The 22,900-nt window shown below is 38.8% G+C and overlaps 5 protein-coding genes and 4 non-coding genes across 10 annotated transcripts; 8 read left to right on the top strand and 1 right to left on the bottom strand.

Annotated features, from left to right (window-relative positions):
- The first annotated feature begins 881 nt into the window (after window positions 1-881).
- rpl7a (ribosomal protein L7a) lies at window positions 882-4,546 on the top strand. Its single transcript, XM_018662430.2, has 8 exons — window positions 882-1,022; window positions 2,081-2,201; window positions 2,398-2,547; window positions 2,843-2,983; window positions 3,421-3,500; window positions 3,767-3,897; window positions 4,233-4,302; window positions 4,408-4,546. Exons 1-8 carry the CDS (start codon window positions 1,020-1,022, stop codon window positions 4,510-4,512), a joined length of 801 nt encoding a protein of 266 aa, XP_018517946.1. The 5' UTR covers window positions 882-1,019; the 3' UTR covers window positions 4,513-4,546.
- LOC127142831 (small nucleolar RNA SNORD24) lies at window positions 2,250-2,322 on the top strand. The gene has a single exon (XR_007813908.1). It is a non-coding gene; the product is annotated as a small nucleolar RNA SNORD24 (small nucleolar RNA).
- Window positions 2,672-2,743, top strand: LOC127142821 (small nucleolar RNA SNORD24). The gene has a single exon (XR_007813898.1). It is a non-coding gene; the product is annotated as a small nucleolar RNA SNORD24 (small nucleolar RNA).
- Window positions 3,270-3,342, top strand: LOC127142830 (small nucleolar RNA SNORD36). The gene has a single exon (XR_007813907.1). It is a non-coding gene; the product is annotated as a small nucleolar RNA SNORD36 (small nucleolar RNA).
- On the top strand, window positions 3,562-3,637 carry LOC127142829 (small nucleolar RNA SNORD36). The gene has a single exon (XR_007813906.1). It is a non-coding gene; the product is annotated as a small nucleolar RNA SNORD36 (small nucleolar RNA).
- A 446-nt stretch (window positions 4,547-4,992) lies between the features above and the next one.
- On the bottom strand, window positions 4,993-8,102 carry LOC108874058 (surfeit locus protein 1). The gene is made up of 9 exons (XM_018662432.2): window positions 7,930-8,102; window positions 7,750-7,816; window positions 6,741-6,868; window positions 6,561-6,643; window positions 6,111-6,302; window positions 5,953-6,025; window positions 5,631-5,793; window positions 5,358-5,439; window positions 4,993-5,233 (listed from the first exon to the last, which is right to left on the bottom strand). Exons 1-9 carry the CDS (start codon window positions 7,990-7,992, stop codon window positions 5,170-5,172), a joined length of 915 nt encoding a protein of 304 aa, XP_018517948.1. The 5' UTR covers window positions 7,993-8,102; the 3' UTR covers window positions 4,993-5,169.
- Window positions 8,103-8,111: 9 nt separating this feature from the next.
- On the top strand, window positions 8,112-11,349 carry surf6 (surfeit 6). Its single transcript, XM_018662431.2, has 4 exons — window positions 8,112-8,340; window positions 9,285-9,503; window positions 9,655-9,737; window positions 10,365-11,349. The coding sequence occupies exons 1-4, from the start codon at window positions 8,250-8,252 to the stop codon at window positions 11,052-11,054; spliced, it is 1,083 nt and encodes a 360-aa protein (XP_018517947.1). The 5' UTR covers window positions 8,112-8,249; the 3' UTR covers window positions 11,055-11,349.
- A 557-nt stretch (window positions 11,350-11,906) lies between these two features.
- LOC108874059 (kynurenine--oxoglutarate transaminase 1) lies at window positions 11,907-16,813 on the top strand. 2 transcript variants are annotated; one of them, XM_018662433.2, is made up of 13 exons: window positions 11,907-12,198; window positions 12,279-12,337; window positions 12,856-13,003; window positions 13,248-13,397; window positions 13,713-13,799; window positions 13,934-14,059; window positions 14,291-14,411; window positions 14,510-14,586; window positions 14,670-14,759; window positions 15,679-15,865; window positions 15,962-16,038; window positions 16,135-16,221; window positions 16,332-16,813. In XM_018662433.2, exons 1-13 carry the CDS (start codon window positions 12,133-12,135, stop codon window positions 16,389-16,391), a joined length of 1,335 nt encoding a protein of 444 aa, XP_018517949.1. In that variant the 5' UTR covers window positions 11,907-12,132; the 3' UTR covers window positions 16,392-16,813. The 2 variants fall into 2 exon arrangements, with proteins under 2 accessions (XP_018517949.1, XP_018517950.1); XM_018662434.2 differs by lacking the exon at window positions 12,279-12,337.
- A 632-nt stretch (window positions 16,814-17,445) lies between these two features.
- LOC108874060 (kynurenine--oxoglutarate transaminase 1) lies at window positions 17,446-22,699 on the top strand. Its single transcript, XM_018662435.2, is given in 14 exon segments — window positions 17,446-17,591; window positions 18,714-18,744; window positions 18,746-18,862; window positions 19,068-19,115; window positions 19,117-19,218; window positions 19,483-19,569; window positions 19,704-19,829; window positions 19,969-20,089; window positions 20,189-20,265; window positions 20,348-20,437; window positions 20,731-20,917; window positions 21,800-21,876; window positions 22,014-22,100; window positions 22,189-22,699. Coding segments are annotated over 14 exon segments (1,263 nt in total). The 5' UTR covers window positions 17,446-17,538; the 3' UTR covers window positions 22,249-22,699.
- Window positions 22,700-22,900: the final 201 nt, after the last annotated feature.

Here is a 22,900-nt window from a genome sequence, read left to right as displayed (position 1 = left end):
ATTTACAATGAACACAAAAAACTGAGAACATTGAAGCAACAGCTCAGAAGGCTGTTGACATACTAGACAGGATAAAACAGGATATGCCAGCAGATATACACTATAACGAAATTATAATGAAATCACAGTCAGAATAAGTTGGAAACACTAGACGGAAATAGAATCAAAAACGAGTTCTTATAAGAAATAACTTGTAATAAATGCTGAAGTTATTAAGCTAGTAGTTACAAACTGTCATATATAACTCACTGAAAAATTAAGTGAAAAAAAATGGATGAATAAAATAAATTAAATTCAAAATACTTCCTCGGGACAATTAGATGCTATACATATTACCATTATATTATGATTAGGTTATTACGTAAGTAATGATCATTTTTAGCATGACGTTATTAGATTGTCAATACAGACGAATTCATTTGTAAGCGGCATCTTACTGTTGTTTGAGGTGGAGTTGATTTGTATCTATGTTTATTTTGATAGTTTAGTCCAGTGGTTCTCTGCCTCTTTTTTTTTCTTTTAACCACTTTGGACATTTAACAGTTGATTAAATGAAATGAAGCAATGTTTGGAACCACTGGTTTGAAAACTTTTGTGTACTTTTTTTCTTTTATCTTAATCTGAAAAGTAACTACAACTGTCAAATAAATATAATGGATTTGAAGTGTAAAGTGGCATAAACCAGACATACCCAAGTATAGAGCAAGTATTTCAAAATTGTACTCAATACCGTCGCTATTTGGTATTCATAATAAATACGTTTCGTGTTTATTTAAAAAACATCGACATCGGGGTGATGGAAATATTTAAACAAATTTTTGCTAATTGAGCATGACGTACAACATTGTGACCCTGATCCTGATTCAGTATCCGAATTTTTAAAACTCTGAAGCTAGAGCAGTCGAGTCGCTGTGACACCTGACTCCAGATCGGTGTAAGAGGCCACGTAATCACGCAGCAAGCCTCGCGGTATTTACGCTACCCAAAATCCCTCGGTCTTCCTTTCTGCCTGAACCGACATGGTGGGTGCATAGCCGCTTCTACTCAGGAACAAACCTTGTTGTTCAATCTGTTTACATCCTTGTCTTACTACTTAGTCTTTTATTGTTTAATGTATTTTTATGTTCTGCCAAGCCTGTTCGTGGGTATAATGTCGATATTACGCGTGGATGTTGTGGTGTTTTTGGTTAAAACTTGGTTGAACCAACTCAGATGTAGCCGGTACGTGTAGCCCTGTGCTTGCCTGTCAGAAGCTAAAGCTAACGTTGGTGAACACGCTTGTAGGAACACTTTTGCTTTAATATTGTACATTTCGACACATGTATATGAATTGTGCAAGTTGTTACACGATAGCTAAATCTAATAATGTGATCAGTTGAAGTACAACAAGGCTCGTATCGTGACTCAATGGGATATAAATGTGTGTCCGGTTGGTTCACCCGGTGGTGTTTGCTGAATGGGCCTTGGTATTGCTTCTGTTTCTATTAGTGTCACATTCGCAACCATATCTCGAATGTAATCCACGTTTATGGTGTTTTGTAGCTTCCTATCTTGACATTGTCTCGGTTTGTAAATAATATCACTACAATGCTAGCAGTGGAGCTTGTTGCGCCGTCTTTAGCCCAGTTTGTATGGCATGTCTGTACCAGTAGACTGGCCAGCGTGGGTTCTTGAGTCGTGTTATATGCTAATGCGTCTAAGCTTCTGTAGCAGTTTTTTGTTTCACAGCATGACAAATTAACGTGTCCTTAGACTCTAATGGTCAGTGTACTTTGGAAATCCTTCTGGGAAGGAGTAATAGGTAATTGGCGAGGAGAATGCTAACCTGTATGCTAAGTAATGGATGCGAAGGCCCAAAGATGCTGGACGCTTGGTATGGTGCTAGCAGTATTTATGTGGAGTTCGGATTAAAATCACAACCTAAAAGCCTAATAAGTCTACCCTACTTGGTTAATGCAGTAAATGTGTTTGCATCTATATTGGTGATGCTGTGAGCTTTTGTTGTTTGAAATAGTAGGCAAGGTATTTTTTTAATAGTGTCTTTTTTCAGTGTGTTCTAACATTTTTCTCTTTTTGACAGCCTAAGGGAAAGAAGGCTAAGGGGAAGAAGGTGGCACCTGCCCCTTCTGTGGCCAAGAAACATGAGGCCAAGAAAGTAGTCAACCCCCTGTTCGAGAAGAGGCCAAAGAACTTTGGCATCGGTGAGTGGCTCCTAGCTGGCATTTTGTGAGAATCATGGATAGTAATGGTGCAGATGATGTAAAAGAATATTTGCTATCTTAACAACACTGCTGACAATTTCCCACCAAGATCGCTGATGCACTGTAGATTGATAAGCAATCCTCCCTCTGTTTTGATGTCAGATGCTAAATATTTATTTTTTGTCTTTCACCCCAGGCCAGGATATTCAGCCCAAGCGTGATTTGACACGCTTTGTGAAATGGCCTCGTTACATTCGCCTGCAGAGGCAACGCTCCATCCTCTACAAGCGTCTGAAGGTTCCCCCTGCAATCAACCAGTTCACCCAGGCTCTGGACCGCCAGACCGGTAAGTTTCAGACATTTTTGGTAGCAAAAGTTGCACCCAAGTCCTACTTGTGCATGGCAGCCTGAAGAAGAAAACTGTTTTTTCAAGGGTGACATATGGCTCCTTAGTCACCCCAGTATTGCTTTGCAAATGATGTGAAAGAATATTTGCTATCTGAACAGCCATGCTGACCTTTTCCACCAAGATCACTGATGCAGCGACTTGAAATACTGTTAACTTGTTTCTTTGGATCTAATTACTTGAAGCTACGTTCTGTGGGTGAATATGAATTGAAATGTACTGTGTTCTCTCTCAGCCACACAGCTGTTCAAGCTGGCCCACAAGTACAGGCCAGAGACTAAGCAGGAGAAAAAGCAGAGGCTGCTGGCCCGCGCTGAGCAGAAGGCCGCTGGAAAGGGAGATACCCCTACCAAGAGGCCCCCTGTCCTCCGTGCAGGTGAGGTTTACAGAAGAACTAACAGGCTGTATCTCAAATGCTGTAGAAAGTTGTATTGATAGGCAGCATTTTAGTGTAAATGTATTAAAAGATTTCTATCAAACAAACATGCTTAACCTGCTTAACCCAAGGTATATTTTTAGTCTCCCACCAAAAAAGACTGAAGAGTCACATTATGATGCTGCTTTTGTCAGGGGTTTATCATTATGTATAGAGGTTACATTATTACTTTCATTGGGAGCCATTTTATGAACTTCTTAGTGCAGTCGTAACTAACTTGGCCTTGATGCAGTGATGACCTGAATTTCTTCACCTGAAACTTCCCTTGATGGTTTTTGAGCTTTTTAACCCTGAGCATTGGCCAAAGTAACAAGTCATTTCAGAGCAGGGAGTTTACTGTTCAGAAGTTTTAAGTTTCACTTTTCCCTTGCTTACAGGTGTGAACACTGTCACCACCCTGGTGGAGAACAAGAAGGCCCAGCTGGTCATCATTGCCCACGATGTGGATCCAATTGAGGTGAATTTGTACATTATTTTGGCAGCAGTGGAACTTGTTACACTATTTCGAAAGTGGTCACTGGCAATGATGTCTGAATTTCTTCACCTGAATCCCCTGTGTGGATCAAACATACGAGCTTTTTAACCCTGAGCAGTGACCATAAACCAAGAACATTTGTTTTACAGCATTTATAGTTCTTGGTCAGATCAAAGTATTTATTTTGCTCGGATTACTTCAAGTATTATTAAATACTAACATTTTCTCTGGTTCCCCTGCTTCTGTAGCTCGTCGTCTTCCTGCCAGCTCTGTGCCGCAAGATGGGCGTCCCATATTGCATCGTCAAGGGCAAGGCTAGACTGGGCAGACTGGTGCACAGAAAGACATGCACTTCAGTCGCCTTCACACAGATTAACCCGTAAGTATACACACAAACTGACACATTAACACAACTAAGACTGCGTAACTGACTGAAATATAGTTTAGATTGTCTGGAGAGTTGCAAGGTTATGTCGGCTCACATTAAATTGCCCCTCAAGTCTGTGTTGTTTATAGGGCAGTTTCTGCCACAGTGATTGCTGACAAATGTCAAACTGGCTGATTTACATAGAAAGCAGTTATACTGCGTATATGATGAATTCTAAAAGTAGTCATTACACCAAATTGGAGAATAGGACTGGGGAAAGTTCTCTTTTCGACACACAAATATTCAGATATGTCAGTAATGTATTGACTGGTTTTGTTCTTTCTTAGTGAGGACAAAGGCGCACTTGCCAAGCTTGTGGAAGCCATCAAGACCAACTACAATGACAGATATGAAGAGGTAAGCTTTCTTTATTCAGTCAGCTGTAGAATCTCAGTTAAATTAATTATTCTTATCAGAGACCATTATTGCACCATCATAACTCTTTTTAAACTTGTGTTCCAGATCCGTCGTCACTGGGGAGGCGGCATCATGGGCCCCAAGTCCACAGCCCGCATCACCAAGCTGGAGAAGGCAAAGGCCAAGGAACTGGCAACCAAGCTTGGTTAAATTGTTTGGAATAAAAAATGTATGTCCTAATAAAGTGTTTGTTTTTTTATTATTGTCATATCTAAAAAATATATCCGCTGTATTCCAGCATCTGACTGATTGGACTTAAGTGACACTTATTTAGTAATTGTACCATGTACACTGGATGGATGGGTTTAGAACTTAATTGAAAATATAATTCCTAAAATAGTTTAGTAGAAATGTTTTAGTGGGGGCAAAGTCTATAAATCTTGACTACTCAAACTGACATCAAATGACACAAGTCAATTCAGTGAACTAATGACAATCTGAGGTGGTACATCCTAAAATTTAATGAAGGTAAGGCCTTCAGTTTGAGATGTCACTGCAGCTTGTGTTTTCTCTTAAAAGACAAACTGGCTTAAATTTACACAGTCATATTACAATGTTTAATTTCCCAGTATATGGAACACTAGTTAGCACCATGTTGGGTATGTAGCAGAGAAGAATGCAGAAACTAAATGAATTTATATTAATTTATTCTCACGTTTCAGGAGAACAATCCACAGCTATTTACATATTTGCCAGTGAATGTATACAGAAGCCTGGAGCCGATGGAATACAAATCCAGTATATCAGAGGCTTGCTATGCAACATTTCAGGCAGTATACAAGTGTAATTTCACTGTATTCAGTCCTATCACACAATCTTCTTGATGAACTTGGCATACCACATGTAGGAGGTTGCTGCACACAAGCCATACCTAAGAAAAAGGGCAATAAGTAGTAACATGATGGTAAATTCAGTAAATGTCAATATATCAGCACCAGAAACGGTATTTATAGACAGCAGCATCCAGTAGTTGTAAAAGTAAAGTGTCCACCTACCATGTAACTATGTACTGCATGTGTTCATTCCTCAGTGTGACTCTGGTCTGTCCACCTATTGGTCCACCAGGAATGGTGCTCTCTGCACAAGACATTCAACATGTACATTCACCATATACCACACAATACTCATTTATACAAGTTGGGTAAACAGTTCTCTTTCCTAACTAATTATTATTCAGTGTATGAGCCAGCTATATATTTAATCTTAAATCAATTATGGTGTAGTTGAATCAAAGAGCATTGTGGACTTTGTTGTTTGTGAGATCTTACTGAAGTCGGCATCAATGAATATGGGCTCAGCTCCGGTGGCATGGGACATGGCCTCCAGGTCTCTGTAATGCCAGCGGTTCCTCTCCACATCATTGTGTGGAACAAAGGGCTTTCGAGGCTCTGTCAGCCTGACTACCCCGACCACCTCCACCTCACCTTCCACCTGCACAGACGCATTATTATACTTATTAAATAAGTGTGAATACACCACACTAATCACATGACTACTGTTACAAACAAGGTTATCAAATGTATTTGCGGTTGTTTCCAGAAAAGGCTCATCAACAGGATTGATCTCTCACACCATCTGAAATAACCTAACCTGTCCTTTCATCCTGGTCTCTGGTCTTATCTTCTGCCTTGGAACGTATCCTCTGTTCACCAGGATTGTGATGCTGCAGGTGAAGGTAGCAAAATTACTATCTACAGCTACTATTAAAACTGCAGCTTTAACTCATGGTGTTTTATCTTTCTTCTTACCCGAGGTCGGTGCAGTGGAACGGTGTGATGACATTAGCGCCGGTCTCTCCACTTGAGGACAGTCTCCCCGCCTCTCTGGCCTCTTTCTCTGGGTCCACAGGTGAGCGGGGCAGAATATACAGCTCCTGTGAATGGTCGTACCGTCCACGCACTCTCACCCTTCTGTACTCTAGCTCATTCAGCTCATGAGGACTAGGATCCAGGGAGAAAAATGACAAATCTGCTCATTGATAGGCCAACATAGACACAGACAGACATTTTGGGGGAGCAAAAATATGGATACAAGATAGTAATAGTATTTACTATAATGTAAGATCAAGAAGATAAGTTGGAATCAGAGAATGTTTATCAGAGGATTAATTGATTAATCAAATTTGTTGCTATCTAGGTTCCCTTTAATCGATTGATGGATGTGAATCGTTGCAGCTCTAGAGTCTGCTCTGTACTTACTCAAGAGGAAGAGGGATGGGTTCTGCAGTGGTGAGTTTTGACAGCTCGTCAATCAGCTGCATTTTCCACTGACGCCGTTTCACCTTCACAGAGACAAAAGAGTCCATTAAACAACAACAGTAAACCAAAGAGTCAACACTGTTAAAAGCAAAGAGATGACACAAAGTAAATAAGCTATACCTGCCATGTACCAAGGCCAAAGGTGGTGGCAGGGATGAGCAGCAGGAACCATTTGAGGAAAGTGTCTTCCCCTTTCTCTGCTTTGACTGCTGTGGAGCTGTTCTGTCTCGCTAAGTTGATGAACCCCCCTGCAAATTAATGCGACACAGGACAGGAAGTGAGTGAAATGGAGCAACTGTGAAGAACATTTACACTGGAAAAACTGAGGCTTGTTACCCTGTGAATTATATGATTAAAGAAGTGTCATATAAGATTACTCACAAATGTTGTTCAGTTTTGCTTATATCAGAGTTTAAACCTGATACTGATGTAAAATTTTCATTTTGTGAAGCTCAGTCTAAAATACTGCTACATTTACTGTTAGCATGTTCTCAATCTTGCTGGACTTATTGTTGATATACATACACTTCATTTTATTAGGTTCACCTGCACAATCTATTGCAATTCAGCACATCTGTTTCCACCTTTACAAAGTCAATAATGCTCAGCTGGAAATGTATACATTCAGGTTGAAGATAGTGTTGTACTGGACTACATTATATTGAGAGCTGTTACTGAATTTTTGTCCCCCCAGTTTAACCTACATGTACATTATACCTTTCAGTATAATAATAATAATAAAAAAAAAAAATTAAAAAAAAAAAAAACACACACTTTATAGGCTTAATAATAGAACGAATTGTGGCTGAACTGTTTTATTGGACAACATGCTTATTTCACAAATGTAATGACAAATTGAAAAAAGTAAATTCAATAATCGAATGTACAAAAAAATGCAATATCAAACCTGTTTTTTAAGGAATTAAGATTACTAAATCTTCTGCTAAACAACATGGTTTGAAGAAATTATCTAACTATGTAACACATATTTCTTGGCATTTTTGTATCTGTTCAGGTTTTCAAATAATAGTATGGGGGTAAAACGAGTGCTAATAAGCTGCTGCTCAGTTTAAGCATTATATTATCATTTAGTATAAGCATAGTCATTTGTAATAACGACTGTATTTACCGTCTGCACGTTTGAAGAGAGGCAGTCTGGACAGAAGGAAAGTCCTCTTGATGTAAATGACATTTGTCTGCGATAAAATAATGAAACAAACCAAACTCAAAACCTGCAGGTCGTTGCAAACTGAAGGAAATGACTTTCACATAACTCTTTGGGATCTGAAAGTTACAACAAAAAACTTACCTGTGTTTTTAGTGTCGACAGCAGCCTGGTGGAATAAGCCAGAACTGATTTCAGAGAAGCCATGTTGAATCAAAACATTAATGGAAAAGGCATAAAAATGGATGAGATAACCGGCCACAGACCAGCTACATAACTGACTTTTTTTTATCAGAGGGGGGACTGTTTCTGGTGTTACTTCTTCCGGGTTGTTAACGCTCCGCCCCGCTGTTTTTGACCCACGTGTGTGTAGAAATGTGTTGATATTCTCTCAGTCAGTAAATTCTTGTGTTTTATGTGTGTTTCAGCTGGATTAAAGCTGACAGCTCGGTTTGTTTATCGACATGGATCTCGCCTCCAAGGACTCGTACATTCAGAAGCTCGCGAGTAAAGTGTTTTCTCAACGAGAGCAGGAGCCAAAGAAGAGACCGTTTGGTAATGTTCATTTACACCTTGCCTTTCATAATGAGTATTTTCGATTTCCTGTGCGGTAATTTGGGTTAATAATGTGCACCTTATGTGTTAGTAGGTGTAGAAAAGCGTCTAAAACTCAAAATGTGTCATCAAATCTCTTGCTATTCCTGCAGTTGACCAAAGGAGGCGCTACACAGTTGAAAAAACAGTTTTTCCTGATGTATTATATGTGTGTTCAAGACACAAATATCAGAAATAGAGCAGATAAATTATTGTATAGTTTAACTAGTCTTTCCTCGGATAATCAATGTATTATTTGAGTCATTTATCAGGGAAAAATACCTCTGATTAATGTCATTACAAATTGAATAGCTTTGGGTTTTTGACTGTTATCGACATTTGAGGACAATTTCTGGTATTTTGAATTATTTGAATAATTACTGGCAATTTATATTAATAATTGACAATAACTATTTGTCAATTCACATTAATTATCTGAGTCATTTATCTAGGGAAAATACAAATCATTTTTAATTTTCATCTCCTTAAATGTAATGATTTTAAAGTGAATATTTTTAGGATTATAATTCACAGAACAAGACAAAACAAGGCATTTGATGACAAATTATTCTAAGTCTGGGTTATGTTTGAAATACACTTGTTTGTGTGACATGTCCTCCAACTATGTCTAAAGGCAAAAGTTTTCCTGTTTGCGGAAAGTGTTTTGTCTCTTAGAAAATGAGGAAACAAGATGACCATGATTCCGTGATGTCCTCTGATTCATAGAAAATCCTCAGACTTTTTCCTTCTTCTTAGATGACATTGCCTAATTCTGTTAAAGTTCATTTTCTGGTTACATTTGGCAGTCCACTTGACATCAAAGTTGACATTAAAATGTGGTGTATGTAATATATTTGACATGGATGACTTCAATATATCGGTGTGTGTTTTTTCTGTGTGTGTAGCTCATTTCAAGGGTAAAGGTGACACTGGTCCTCCAAAGAAGAAGAAAAAGTGTAAAAAGAAACATTTCAAAGAAAGGGCTGCCAATGAGAAGACAACTAAACCGCATCAGAATCAGAAACCTTCAGTCTCTCCAGCAGCACAGAAAAGCTCGGCCACAGCAAAACCAAAGGGCTCTAAAGCTGAGACTGTAAATGGATCCACAACAAAGACACCTAAAGGTACAGAAACTCATGCAATGTGTATCCAGGTTCTGTAATGCTCTACTGTCAGTATGTTAACACAGTATTCATTTGTATCACTAGTTCTCCTTCTGTTTTTAAAGTTGTTTATGTTTCCTACAGTAACAGTTTATTCTTTTTCTTCTTAAAGGAGTTAATGTACAGTCCAACTTCTCAACGGTAGATGTTCTACGTAAGAGGCTCCATGAAAAGATTGAAGAATCCAGAGGGCAGGTATGCATATTTTTAGGTCATTAAAAACTGCTCTTCTGCTCTCCAGCAGTGCAGTCACAGTTGAATTCCATCTTTCCGAAAACCTGGCATGTGCAAGCCGTTAATTGTCTCTACACTGTTCTCATAATGTAGTTCCACCTTTTTCTTCGATGTTTGATGCTTTCTCAAGAACCACTCATCCAAAAAGCTTCACAGTGAACACTGCACTTCTTTGGGTCCTCAACAATACACCCATAAAGATTTGAGTTGATTAGATGAGCGCTTGTTGAGGAAACTGACAGACAGACAGAGATTCCTCTGTATGTACGTCAAATACAATAAAGGAAATGTTTCATGTTATAGATTTATGGTGTTTAATGTTCTTGTGCAGTTAAAGGCCACAGCTAGAAATGCCTGTCGTCATTACAGTTGCATTATTTTGAGATTATTGTGTTGGTAAAGCAGGGATTTGATTCAGCAGATACTCTAGACACTAATCTTGGTATGTTTACGTTTCCATTTCCATGCATCCAGTTTTCCATTATCCACTGTTACAGTTAGTGCAGTTTATTTCAACACGACAGACTTAAAATAGTGCCATCACATACAACAGAGGTTAACACAATATATTGTTTGTGGTTTTATCAGGGAGCCCCAAAGGATGCATTATCAGAGGCAGTCCAAGCAAAGCGGGCAAAACGAAAGCTGGAGCGGGAGCGCAAGAAGAGGAAGAGGAAAGAGTTTCGGATGAAGAAACTGGCAGAAAATGGTAGCCAAGAGCAGCTGCCAGAGATAAAACAGGAAGAACAGAAAGCCCCAGCTGCAAGCAAAAGAAATGAAACTGCCATTGTCTTCAACAAGGTGGAGACAGTGGAGGAAGGTTATGTAGACAAAATACAGAAAAAGAAGGACAAGAAAAAGAACATCAAGGGCCAGATAACACCGCTGACAGGGAGGAACTACAAACAGCTGCTCAGTCGTGTGGAGGCTCGCAAAGCAAAGCTGGAAAAGCTGAGGGAGAAAGACGAGGGGAAGGCCCGTGAGATGGAGGAAAAGATGAAATGGACCAACCTGCTTTATAAGGCAGAGGGCATCAAGATCAAAGACGACGAGAACATGCTTCGTGCCTCGCTGAAGAAGAAGGAGAAGAGGCGCGCTCAGAGAAAGAAGAACTGGGACAAGCGTAGTGAGAACATCATAGAGAAGATGCAGCAACGGCAGGACAAGAGAAAAAAGAACATCCAGAAACGCAAGCAAGGCAAAATAGAGAAGAAGAAGGATAGGGCGCGGAGGAAAGGCAGAGTGCTGCCTGAGGACTTGAAAAAAGCTGCAGTGTAGTGTAAGGAGTATGTTGTCAGCTGTGTTTTATTATAAGAAAACATACCCGAAGTCTATAAAAAGTAATTCAGTCTCTTTTTATGGCAGTTTGATTTACTAAATAATATGAAAATGCTACTGCTGGTGCACACATTATACCTTTCTTCCTGTCTAGGAGTAATATAGTGTGTGTTATGGTCAATAAAATGTAATCCTTAATTGTGATGAACATGAATGGAGTCTTCTGTCATATAATTTGTTTGATTTGTATTTGTCTATTTTACCAGATATTAAACCAAGATATGTGTCTTTTAAAGGAATAGTTTGGGAAATATGCTTATTTATGTCCCTGCTCTAAATATGGCCCTAACATACAGTTACTACCCCATAAACTTAATTAGCTTAGCATAAAGACTGGAAACAGCTAGCCTGGCTCTTAACGGGTGAAACCACCACAAAAAGACAAACTGACTGTAAACAAGAACAAAGCTACCACAAAGTCACATAAGAAGAAACGACCACAAAGAGACACAACATGGCTACAAAGAGATGCAAAATTATGACAAATTGACTACAGACGCAGCTACAACAGCTACAAATACTGATACAAGGACATGAAAAATGATTACGAAGAGACTCCAAATGACCACTAAGAGACACCACGAGAAACCATGTCGGCAAGAAAATACTGGAAATACTTATTTTCCAAGATGAAAAAGTAGTCCTTCCAACGCTAGAATGTGATTTTGTGTTTTTATTTTGCACCAGTAGCTTATAAACTACATGACACTATAGCTAGCGCTTGCGCTGATTGTGTCTGTTGGTCGCGGCTGACAGTGTCGCTGTTCCTAATTTTTATGTCTCGCTCCGCCCAGAAGTCAGGAAGTAGGAATGAAAATACAAGGAGGTTGAAAGGGAACTACGCGAACTTGACTTGTTCCTCACTGTCCCACTAAAGAGCCCCGGTAGTTTAGCTGTTAGGGTTGAACAGCACACTTGTGCAAATTTGGAGTGCACAGTCACACAGTCTTTCCTGCAGGAATTATTGACCGGTTATATAAACCCGTGCGCTCCTTTCTGTTGCGATGATCGTCCACTGATGATAATACTCAGGAATCTGGTCGCTAAATTGACTTTAATTCGTCAGAGTTCAGTAAGAAATCAGGTGGGTGCAACTTCACTACACTGAAGAGACATCTGTATAATTGTCACACACCGTGCACCTAAAAAGTGCTTTGGTTTCAGGTAATCATGTCAAGACGACTTCATGCGCGCAGAACACACGGTGTCGATAAAAACGTTTGGTAAGTGAATATTAGTGCGAGAGGACAAAGGTTCTGGCACCAAACCCAAGAGTTTATGTTTATAACTGTGTGATTAAATTATTCCGAAAACAACGGTTTCCTAGCAGAAGACAAACCGCTTAATATGTTTTATTACCCCTGAAGTCCTGCCTGCTAGTATTTTTAACAATGTTGCATAATGGTGTCCAGTCTAAACCAAACCGTCCCTAACCTTAATGTAGTCATGTCATTGGTGGATCATGTGATACACAGCTGGGGTTTGAGTCATGAATACATTTTTAAATTATCAAAATATCATATTTCAAGGCAGCATCAATGTCACCTCAGACTGTACAACGTAAAAAAAAATAGGTCGTTATAATACCAAGCAATCTGACTGTGGTATACATTTCACTGTAGAATGGGAATAGCACTATGACAGGACATGATTTTTGGTGGTATACCTATGGTTGTTTAATTCTAACTGATAATTCTGGTAACAGCACTGCAGTGTCTGACCAGCTGTTTTACACCAACAGGGTTGAATTCATACAGCTGGCTGCAGACTACAAAGCAGTGAACCTGGGACAGGGATTTCCTGACTTTTCCCCTCCTCCGTTTATCCAGGAGGCTTTTTGTAAAGCTGTGAGTGGAGGACCCTCGATGCACCAGTATACCAGAGCTTTTGTGAGTGTAAATACCCGGTTGTATCCTCATGTTAATGTCAGGGAAGCAAAAACAGACATCGTGCTGCTTTTTTCACCAGTATGCACCAGTATACCTGAGCTTTTGGGCAGAATATTGTCTGCCCGTGAATGTCAGACAAGCTTATTTTGAGCTCACGTTTAAATGATTTCAGTCATTTTTACCAGGTATTCAAAGGACAAATTGATGCACAACAAACATTTCTTTATGTTATTTATTTCCTCAGGGTCATCCCCCTCTTGTGAAAAGTCTGGCTAAATTCTTCAGCAGGATCGTGGGACATGAGATTGATCCTTTTGAAGACGTCCTGGTCACAGTTGGAGCTTATCAGGCTCTCTTCTGTGCATTTCAGGCTCTGGTTGATGAAGACGATGAGGTAAGAAAATGAACACAAATCAAATCAAAATGTTGTGCTAGTCCAACAATAATTAGGAAAACATAACGCAAAAAGCAGCAGACAGAAGATATTTGCATAAGTCTGAATAAAGTGTATCTGTGGTTTCCTCTATGTTAACACTCATCACTGTGTTAAAGATTCTGAAATGAAGAAAACTGGTGAAGAAAACTAGTTATGTTAGACACAGGTATTGATTTTTAGCTTCAGCACAGCAGTGTGTGTAAAGGTACATACAGCAGTTTCGTGTGTGGTTAATTTTTGAAGAAGAAAAGTAAACTGAAATTTGTCTTCCAGGTCATAATCATCGAGCCGTTCTTTGACTGCTACCAGCCGATGGTGACGATGGCTGGAGGAAAGGCAGTGTACGTACCTCTGAGGCCAGTGAGTGGTTTACACATCACAGAAAATACAAAATGGCTATGAAGCATCTTTTGACAATGTCACCTTTGCCTTTGTCAACTTCTATTTCTACATTTACCTTTAATATTTTTTTTCTTACCTTTTGTTCTTTACAGAAGGTTGGAGGTGGCACTGTCCTGTCAAGTGGAGACTGGGTTCTCTCTGCTGAGGAGTTGGCCAGTAAAATCACTCCACGCACTAAAGCCATTGTCATCAACACTCCCAACAACCCATTAGGCAAAGTAAGATATTAACCACTGGCTCTCGACTATTTGGGTAATGCACCCAGGGTGCAGAGGGTCGAGCTCTGTTGTGCTCATTTTGCACTAAAGTAAAATCCTTGTGAAACGTAAAGTGAAGGCTGTTTCTGTGCAGATAGCTGCTGTTCTGTGTGATTTTTTTTCTCAGTTGAAGTTTCTATAAATATATAAATATAACATTATGACATATGCACACACATATATCAATTACAGGTTTACAAGACTGAAGAGCTCCAAATGATCGCTGACCTGTGCATCAAACATGATATGCTGTGCATCAGTGACGAGGTGTACGAGTGGCTGACTTACGACGGAGCCAAGCATGTAAAGATAGGTGAGATACCATAAAGCAAGAGCTCAGCACAAATGCTTAGAAATCTCACAGAGAGAAATTGTTCATATAACTTGTTGTTTCTGCTGTGTGATTGACAGCCAGCCTTCCTGGCATGTGGGAGCGAACCATCACTGTTGGCAGTGCTGGAAAGACTTTTAGTGCTACTGGCTGGAAGGTAACACACAGATGCTCTGATCAGCAGAGATGTGTCATCTGCTCTACCACACCTTGGTATGACTGGCCGTGTTGTCTCTTCAGGTTGGCTGGGCTATCGGCTCTGGACATGTCCTCAAACACATGAAAACCATCCATCAGAACACTGTTTACCACTGTGCCACAGCCGCTCAGGTAAACACCCAATCCTATGAACATATTGTTGTTGCAATAAAACTTGACTCTTTAAATTGTCAGCAGTGGTGTGGGATTATGGCCATTGTCCAGGAACTTCTATTTTAAATTTGAGCCTCAGTACCAGAGCTTCCAAAAATGCAAATTATGCACAAATCATGAAGAACATTTCCACTGTATTGATGGTGCATCCATTGCTGCTGAAACTGTCAGAAAGGAAGCCATGGTTTTTAGTAGACGATAATGACTGCAATATACATAGAGCAAGACAACAGACCAGATCATCAGGGACAATACTCAGGTTGCACACTGTAATAAAGATAGGTTGTGTATAAGTGTCTGACAACATTATGGATAGGATTCTTACAGAGAAAAACTTTTGTTAAAGAGTAAGATCCATTTTGTTTAAGCAGAAACCACCACCACACTGCATAAAAAACAGTAGTTTTATCTCACAGAGCATGGGAGTTGCTGGTCTACGGCTGAGTCAATCAGTTAGATTGTTTGTGACTTTCAGTTTTGGCCGAGGTATTAAGATCCTTTACTGAAGTTAAAGTGCCTAACAGTAAACAAACTAATTGACTGGGGCAATAGTGGACCAGCAACTCACGTTTTCTACTAGGTAAAATTCCTGTTTTCGTCAGTGGAGTCTGGTGGCTTTCAATATGGCAATAAAACAGAAACTGCTGAAAATATGTGATTACGGGATTATCATTCAGTAGTCCTGAACTCAGACAAGTTAGATTCAGCCCGCAACCTGACCAGCAACTTTTCGACCCTATGGAATTGGACAGAGAATGTTGAAGACTTTTTTGGTATCAAATTTACGTATATCATAACGTCATTTCAACTTCAGTTACATCTGAGAAACTCTTGTATGCCTCATTTTTGTCCTTTCGTCCATCTCCATCTGTAACAGGAGGCAGTAGCTCAAGGTTTTGAGAGAGAATACAAGCTGTTCGGGACTCCAGAAAGCTACTTCCAGCAGCTGCCTGCGTTGCTGCACCTCAAGAGGAAGAAGCTGGCCTCGTGTCTGGAGAGTGTGGGTTTGCAGCCCATCATGCCTGAGGGAAGCTATTTCATGATCACAGATGTCTCCTCTGTCAGTGAGTGATGAACAAACATCTGGAATAGTTACATCCATTTTTGAATTGTGCGTTCTAATCAATATTTACCTCTTTTTTTTTTTTTTTTTAAATCAGAGGTGGACCTCAATGACCAGAACGCTTCGGATGAACCCTATGATTTTAGATTTGCTAAATGGCTCATTAAAGAGAAGGTAAAGATTTAATAAAATCTTGAAAAAATAATTTAGAATATCCTGTGTTTGATTTTTCAGACTTTTCAACAAATAATTTGTATTTTTCTTCTGCAGGGTTTAGCAACAATCCCTGTCTCTGCATTCTACAGTCCAGACCACAGCAAGGAGTTTAGCAAATACATCAGATTCTGTTTTGTTAAGGTAAATTCAGCCTAAATGATTGAAATGAAATTGATCCAAGCCCTCTCCTGTATTAAATTTTTGCTCTTCGCCAGTCCCTCACATGCACACTCACTGTTTTTGTCTAACAGGAGGACTCCACCCTGGATGCAGCAGAGGACATCTTGAGAAAGATGAGTCAGGGGCAGTAAAATCGTCCGTGATGTGAAGCCTTACCCCGTCCATCCAGAGTTTACCAAGCTGCTTAAACTGGCTCATTCTGCCTCCTTAGGTTAAATGAGCCATATTCAGTGTTCAGTAAGAGTGTGTCTCCACATTAGGACACTGTAAGGTGGACAAACACATCATCCACTCTCCATATGTACTTACACTGTGACTGTGAAAAAACTCAGGCTTTGACAATAACAATCTATGTTAATGATCCTGTGCAATACATTTATGCAGATAAATGTGACTTCTAACCATTTTTCAATCATCTCAAAGGAAATATTTAGGTGATTTTGTTTTTTGAATTAAATAATTTGCTTCTACTGTGTGTCCCATTTTAACTGTAGATATTTGTCCTGAATCAAACTAAGCAAAAAAGTTAAATAAAACTTTTAATGAATCCACATGCTCCTGTTATCCTCGTACCTGTTTATTGGAACTATGTTTTCCTTGAAAAGGAAATGTTTATATTACAGTCCATGGTTACCTATGTAACCTGTATGAACCAAAAACAACCTAACAGCAATTTAAAGATGTAGTAAAGAAGTATTTCATTTCTAGATAGATTTGAGATTAAAATGTTAATTTCTTAGCAGTGCAACAATCTTAACTAAGTGTTAATCACAATAAATTGATCTCATTTCATCATATTGAGTCTGGTTCAGCAGGAGAGCTTGTAAAGGTGTTTGATTCCCAGTATATCTGATATGACTGCAATTGCCAGAATTATCTTGCATAATAGTAACACCATTCAGTCTTGCACCAATACGAAAGCTGCAAAGACTGCAAATGAGTATTGCTTTTTAATTTCGTTAATTCTGTTGTTTTAATCTTTTTTTGATGTTATTTTATTGATTAAATTGAGCATTCTTACTGTTTCTTGTGTGCTGGTACTTAGATTTCAGGATTCTATGTTTCCTTCAATAAAGAATTGTTGAAGGAAAAAAGTATAAAGGTACAAAAAGGTTGAAAGGTCAACTGAAGGAGGTGGAGTGGAGGATTGTTGTTTGCCAGAGTTCAGTTAGTAATCATATCAAAGTGGGCACAGCAGCTGAACTGAAGAAACATTACTATTATATAAGAGCAACAGTTGCTGCTTTTATTGTGAATGTGTTTTCATTTCAGATAAACATGTCTGGACGACTTCATGCTCGCAGAACAGACGGTGTGGATAAAAATGTTTGGTAAGTGATAATGTCACAAGTGGACTTTTGACACCTGAGCTGCACCTGAGTTTATAGTCAGCTGTAAAATTCAGTCAGCCTGTCAGCAAGAGGGTCCATTGATGGTATTTTTAATCATTCAGAAAAAAAAGATGCTTCTGTGCCTGTTCAAACTTTGGGACTTTTGCACCCTGATTTGATCCTGTCAGGAAGCGTGTTCACGTTTTCTCATGTTGCATTCACTGGTCCTGTATTCCTCAGTCTAACCAATTTACCTGTTATCAACTATAACCTGACTCTGTTATTTATTAATTCTTAATCATCAAAATCCAGCTTCACAGCTTTATACAAATGCAGCATGAATAACTGTGCAGCACCTAAGAAAATAAGACGTTCACTGGGTCTCCCTTAAGTTGGGTATGTTTTATTTTGCATGTAAAATATTAACATTTGATTTGATTTGAGATTTAAGAAAACCGTTTTGGCAAACATAATTTGCACAACTTCCTATCAACTCTGGACACGTTTCAATACATAAAATACTCTCTCTAGTTCCATGAAATTTTAATATTATTTATGTCAAGCTTTCTTCATTATCAAACCAAACTGTCACTGACAGTCCTAAAACATCCATCCATCCATTATCTATACTACTTATCCTTAAAGGGTCGCAGGGGGGCTGGAGCCTATCCCAGCTGTCATTGGGCAAGAGGCAGGGTACACCCTGGACAGGAATGCCAGTCCATTGCAGGGCCAACATATACAGACAAACAACCATTCACACCTACAGGCAATTTAGAGTTATCAATTAACCTCAGATGCAGGTGGAAGTGTGGGAGGAAGCCAGGGTACCCGGAGAGAACCCACGCAGGTACTGGCTTGAACCCAGAATCTTCTTGCTATGAGGCAACAGTGCCATCCGTCCTAAAACACTTGGACTCAAAACTATACTAAAGGTACAATACACAAATAACAAAAGCATTCATAGTTTCTGAAATTATTTATTCGTTCCATAGATTTAATGAAGTGGGTGACACTACCACTACCTGGGACATGATTTTTGTTAAGAATACATGGCTAATACTCCACAGTTAATTATGATAATGACATTGCAGTGTCTGACCAGCTGTTTTACACCAACAGGGTTGAATTCACACAGCTGGCTGCAGACTACAAAAGCAGTGAACCTGGGACAGGGATTTCCTGACTTTTCCCCTCCTCCGTTTATCCAGGAGGCTTTTTGTAAAGCTGTGAGTGGAGGACCCTCGATGCACCAGTATACAAGAGCTTTTGTGAGTGTAAATAAAGAGTGGGTCGCAGTTTTATCTTTATGTTAGGGAAGCACAGAGACATCATGCTGCTTTTTTCCTGGGAATTTCCCACATCCTATGGTTCACATTAAGTTTGATATCAGTCACTTCCAGCAAGTTTTAATGGGACAAACATACAACAAACATTGTGAGTCAAGTCATTTCTTTATGTTATTTATTTCCTCAGGGTCATCCCCCTCTTGTGAAAAGTCTGGCTAAATTCTTCAGCAGGATCAGTGGGACATGAGATTGATCCTTTTGAAGACGTCCTGGTCACAGTTGGAGCTTATCAGGCTCTCTTCTGTGCATTTCAGGCTCTGGTTGATGAAGACGATGAGGTAAGAAATTGACCCAAGTTAGAGTAATTTATTCAGCTGTTTTTAACATCATAACAGTTTACATGTTATGATGTTAATCTTGTATATAATAATCAATGTTTGGTGTTTCCTGGCAGAACAGGGATCTAAATGTATTTATATTATATATATTTATCTAAAATATGGTTTCCTCTTCAAGGGTTATAAAGGAAGAATAAATATTTTTGCCTAATATATCCCAAATTTTATTTCTTAATGACAAAGTTTCCCCACATGGCATTCCAGGTCATAATCATCGAGCCGTTCTTTGACTGCTACCAGCCGATGGTGACGATGGCTGGAGGAAAGGCAGTGTACGTACCTCTGAGACCGGTGAGTGGTTTACACATCACAGAAAATACAAAATGGCTATGAAGCATCTTTTGACAATGTCACCTTTGCCTTTGTCAACTTCTATTTCTACATTTACCTTTAATATTTTTTTTCTTACCTTTTGTTCTTTACAGAAGGTTGGAGGTGGCACTGTCCTGTCAAGTGGAGACTGGGTTCTCTCTGCTGAGGAGTTGGCCAGTAAAATCACTCCACGTACTAAAGCCATTGTCATCAACACTCCCAACAACCCATTAGGAAAGGTCACCAGTTACCATTTGTTTTGCTTAAAATAAACAGGTTGATGATCAAACTGGTAACTGTAAACTAGTTGTTTTACTGGATATAATGTGGCCTGAACTTCTTTTACATAAACATGTCATACATCCTCATCTATTACAGGTTTACAAGACTGAAGAGCTCCAAATGATCACTGACCTGTGCATCAAACATGATATGCTGTGCATCAGTGACGAGGTGTACGAGTGGCTGACTTACGACGGAGCCAAGCATGTAAAGATAGGTGAGATAACAGCCAAAATTTATCAGAATGCAATTAAATGTAGATAGATTACATTAATATTTTAGTGTATTAATGTTGTTGTGCTTGTCTCATTGGCAGCCAGCCTTCCTGGCATGTGGGAACGAACCATCACCGTTGGCAGTGCTGGAAAGACTTTCAGTGCTACTGGCTGGAAGGTAATGTACAGATTTTCTTCTTTTGTTTACTATAACTTGTTTTGATGATGTTTTATTTATTTATTTATTTATTTATTTTCAGGTTGGTTGGGCTATTAGCTCTGGTCAAATCATCAAGCATCTGAAAGCCATGCATCAGAGCTCTGTGTTCGACTGCGCAACTGCTGCTCAGGTAGACTGTTGTTTAAGATAAGATAAGATAAGATAATCCTTTATTAGTCCCACAATGGGGAAATTTACAGTGAAGTTCTGGGAGAAGCTGATACAGTCTATACTATATACTGTGATAATGACCTGTGTCAAGCTGTGGAAATGGGCAGAGGATATTTAAAATAGTTTTTTCTTTGTCTATGTTAGATTTACACTATGCATATTATGATTCTCATATCTGTTTCTGCATAAAAAGACAGTGTTTCAGTCCTGTGTGTCTCTGTGGTCTTTTCATCCATCCTCTGTTTGTAACAGGAGGCAGTAGCTCATGGTTTTGAGAGAGAATACGAGCTGTTCGGGACTCCAGAAAGCTACTTCCAGCAGCTGCCTGCGTTGTTGCACCACAAGAGGAAGAAGCTGGCCTCGTGTCTGGAGAGTGTGGGTTTGCAGCCCATCATGCCTGAGGGAGGATATTTCATGATCACAGACGTCTCCTCTGTCAGTGAGTGTCACTTGTATGAATCTGTGTCCAGTGGTATTAGGTTGACATACACAGGTGTTACACTGGGATCTAATGTTGTTTCATGATGAACTGAATTACATCAATTCAAAACTTTTAATTTCACTATAGTCACAGACCAGAAGAAAAAACAACTGAACTGATTGCATCTGGTATTGTTTTCAAAGATACAGTCAGAAATCAGTTTTCTGTTTATTATCCTGTTGCCCAAATATATGGGCAATATATGCTTACCTGCTGCTCACCTTTTTAAATAAACATAAACATGACAGGTTAGAGCACAATAAAATGTGTACCCCTGGATACATATGTGTAAAAGGATGCAAGCCCTCACACAGAAAGACCCACAGCCTGAAAGAGACTCTTTGTGGCTATTTCTCATCTCTTTGTACTGGTTTTGCATCTATTTCAGGGTGATTTCTGTCTGTATTTGCTCATTTTGTGTGTCTTTGTGGTCATTGTGCATTTCTCTTGCTATTTTTCATATAACTTTAACTTTTTTTGTCTGTGTGGTCAATTTTCACATCTTTGTGTCTCCTTGTAGTCATCTTGTATCTTTTTTTACTGGTTTTATGTCTCTATGGCCTCATTTTACATCTCTTTCTATTTGTTTTGTCTCTCTTTGTAGTCTTTGTGTTTGTAACTTGTCTCTTTGTACTTTTGCATTTCTTTGTGGCTGCTTTGTGTGTATTTTTACTCATGTTTTGTCATTTGATTGACTTTCTCAAAAAGAAATACAGAGGGTCTGGAGGCTCTCAAGGCATTCGGTAAACCATCCAAAATCAGAGCCACTGCAATACACTGTATACTCCAGTTTAAAAGTGGATATGCTGTATCTATGACTTTAACTTTATGTCTTAACAGAGGTGGATCTCAGTGACCAGAGTACTACTGATGAACCCTATGACTTCAGATTTGTTAAATGGCTCGTTAAAGAGAAGGTAATCAGTGAAACTTTGTGAAATTTTTATTGAATTAGATTTTAAAGATGAAAATTAAAGGAATAGCACAAGTGTTTTATCATTTTTGCTGTATGATGATATATTTAATTAGTTTATTTTGTCCTGTTTTTCTGCAGGGTTTAGCAACAATCCCTGTCTCTGCATTCTACAGTCCAGAGCACAGAAAGGGATTTGACAAATACATCCGATTCTGTTTTGTCAAGGTAAACAAAATCCAGTTTGAAAGTTTATTATCATCATAATTTGATCTGAATTGCACTTCTCCCTCACACTCACTGTTTTGTCTAAAAGGAGGACTCCACCTTGGATGCAGCAGAGGACATCTTGAGAAGATGGAGCCATGGAAAGTAAACTAGCCAAGGATGTTGAGGACATAGTCATGTATTAGCTGTTCAGTGAGATTTAAACAGGCTAGTTAAACTAATTTTTGAAATAGTTGATTAAATTAATTCTGTTTGTGTGTGTGCCCCCACAAACACCAGGAACTATACAGTACCTTAGGTAACTTTTTTTTTAATTGAAAAAATCTTTGTAAATGTTTCTGTGCAACGATTTTGAGCAGAAAACTGCACATGTAATATTTTTCAATATTCTGTTTCTCAGTAATTACAGAGATATTTGTCTTGTATCCAAATATCCGAAAGGTTTGATAAAACTTGTGTGAGTGTTGCAGTCTTTAAACATTAGAATTTTTAGTCAAGAAATGTTTTATTTCTTAATTGCTTTCACAAAAAAGAAGAGGAAGAAGAAGAAAGATTTCATAACAACAAACAATCACAGTAAATTAAACCAACTGTACCACCCACATTAAAAATTAAAGTAAGTTACCTTTGTAGTGGTGATTTGATCCAGATTCAAGCAGAAGTGCCTATTGTTTGTTTGTTTGTTTGTTTTATATACTTTTTACAGTCATACTTTTATATTTTATAAAATAATGAATCACAAAAAAGAATCCTCTAATGGAAACTGTAGGTCCCTCATAATAAACTTAATATAAGAGGAA

Source organism: Lates calcarifer, linkage group LG9 (genome assembly GCF_001640805.2).
Source record: "Lates calcarifer isolate ASB-BC8 linkage group LG9, TLL_Latcal_v3, whole genome shotgun sequence".
In the NCBI taxonomy this organism is placed as follows: domain Eukaryota; kingdom Metazoa; phylum Chordata; class Actinopteri; family Centropomidae; genus Lates; species Lates calcarifer.
This window is presented reverse-complemented; position numbering and strand designations above follow the sequence as displayed.

Coding starts and splice junctions, on each gene's coding strand:
- rpl7a (XM_018662430.2), top strand. Junction 2,548..2,842: donor GGCTCTGGACCGCCAGACCG/GTAAGTTTCAGA, acceptor GTTCTCTCTCAG/CCACACAGCTGTTCAAGCTG. Junction 3,898..4,232: donor GCCTTCACACAGATTAACCC/GTAAGTATACAC, acceptor GTTCTTTCTTAG/TGAGGACAAAGGCGCACTTG.
- LOC108874058 (XM_018662432.2), bottom strand. CDS start 7,992: ATGGCTTCTCTGAAATCAGTTCTGGCTTATTCCACCAGGCTGCTGTCG. Junction 6,026..6,110: donor TTCCACTGCACCGACCTCGG/GTAAGAAGAAAG, acceptor CTTCACCTGCAG/CATCACAATCCTGGTGAACA. Junction 5,794..5,952: donor AGACCAGGATGAAAGGACAG/GTTAGGTTATTT, acceptor GCGTCTGTGCAG/GTGGAAGGTGAGGTGGAGGT.
- surf6 (XM_018662431.2), top strand. CDS start 8,250: ATGGATCTCGCCTCCAAGGACTCGTACATTCAGAAGCTCGCGAGTAAA. Junction 8,341..9,284: donor GCCAAAGAAGAGACCGTTTG/GTAATGTTCATT, acceptor CTGTGTGTGTAG/CTCATTTCAAGGGTAAAGGT. Junction 9,504..9,654: donor CACAACAAAGACACCTAAAG/GTACAGAAACTC, acceptor TTCTTCTTAAAG/GAGTTAATGTACAGTCCAAC.
- LOC108874059 (XM_018662433.2), top strand. CDS start 12,133: ATGATAATACTCAGGAATCTGGTCGCTAAATTGACTTTAATTCGTCAG. Junction 13,004..13,247: donor ACCAGTATACCAGAGCTTTT/GTGAGTGTAAAT, acceptor TTATTTCCTCAG/GGTCATCCCCCTCTTGTGAA. Junction 16,039..16,134: donor AATGGCTCATTAAAGAGAAG/GTAAAGATTTAA, acceptor TTTCTTCTGCAG/GGTTTAGCAACAATCCCTGT.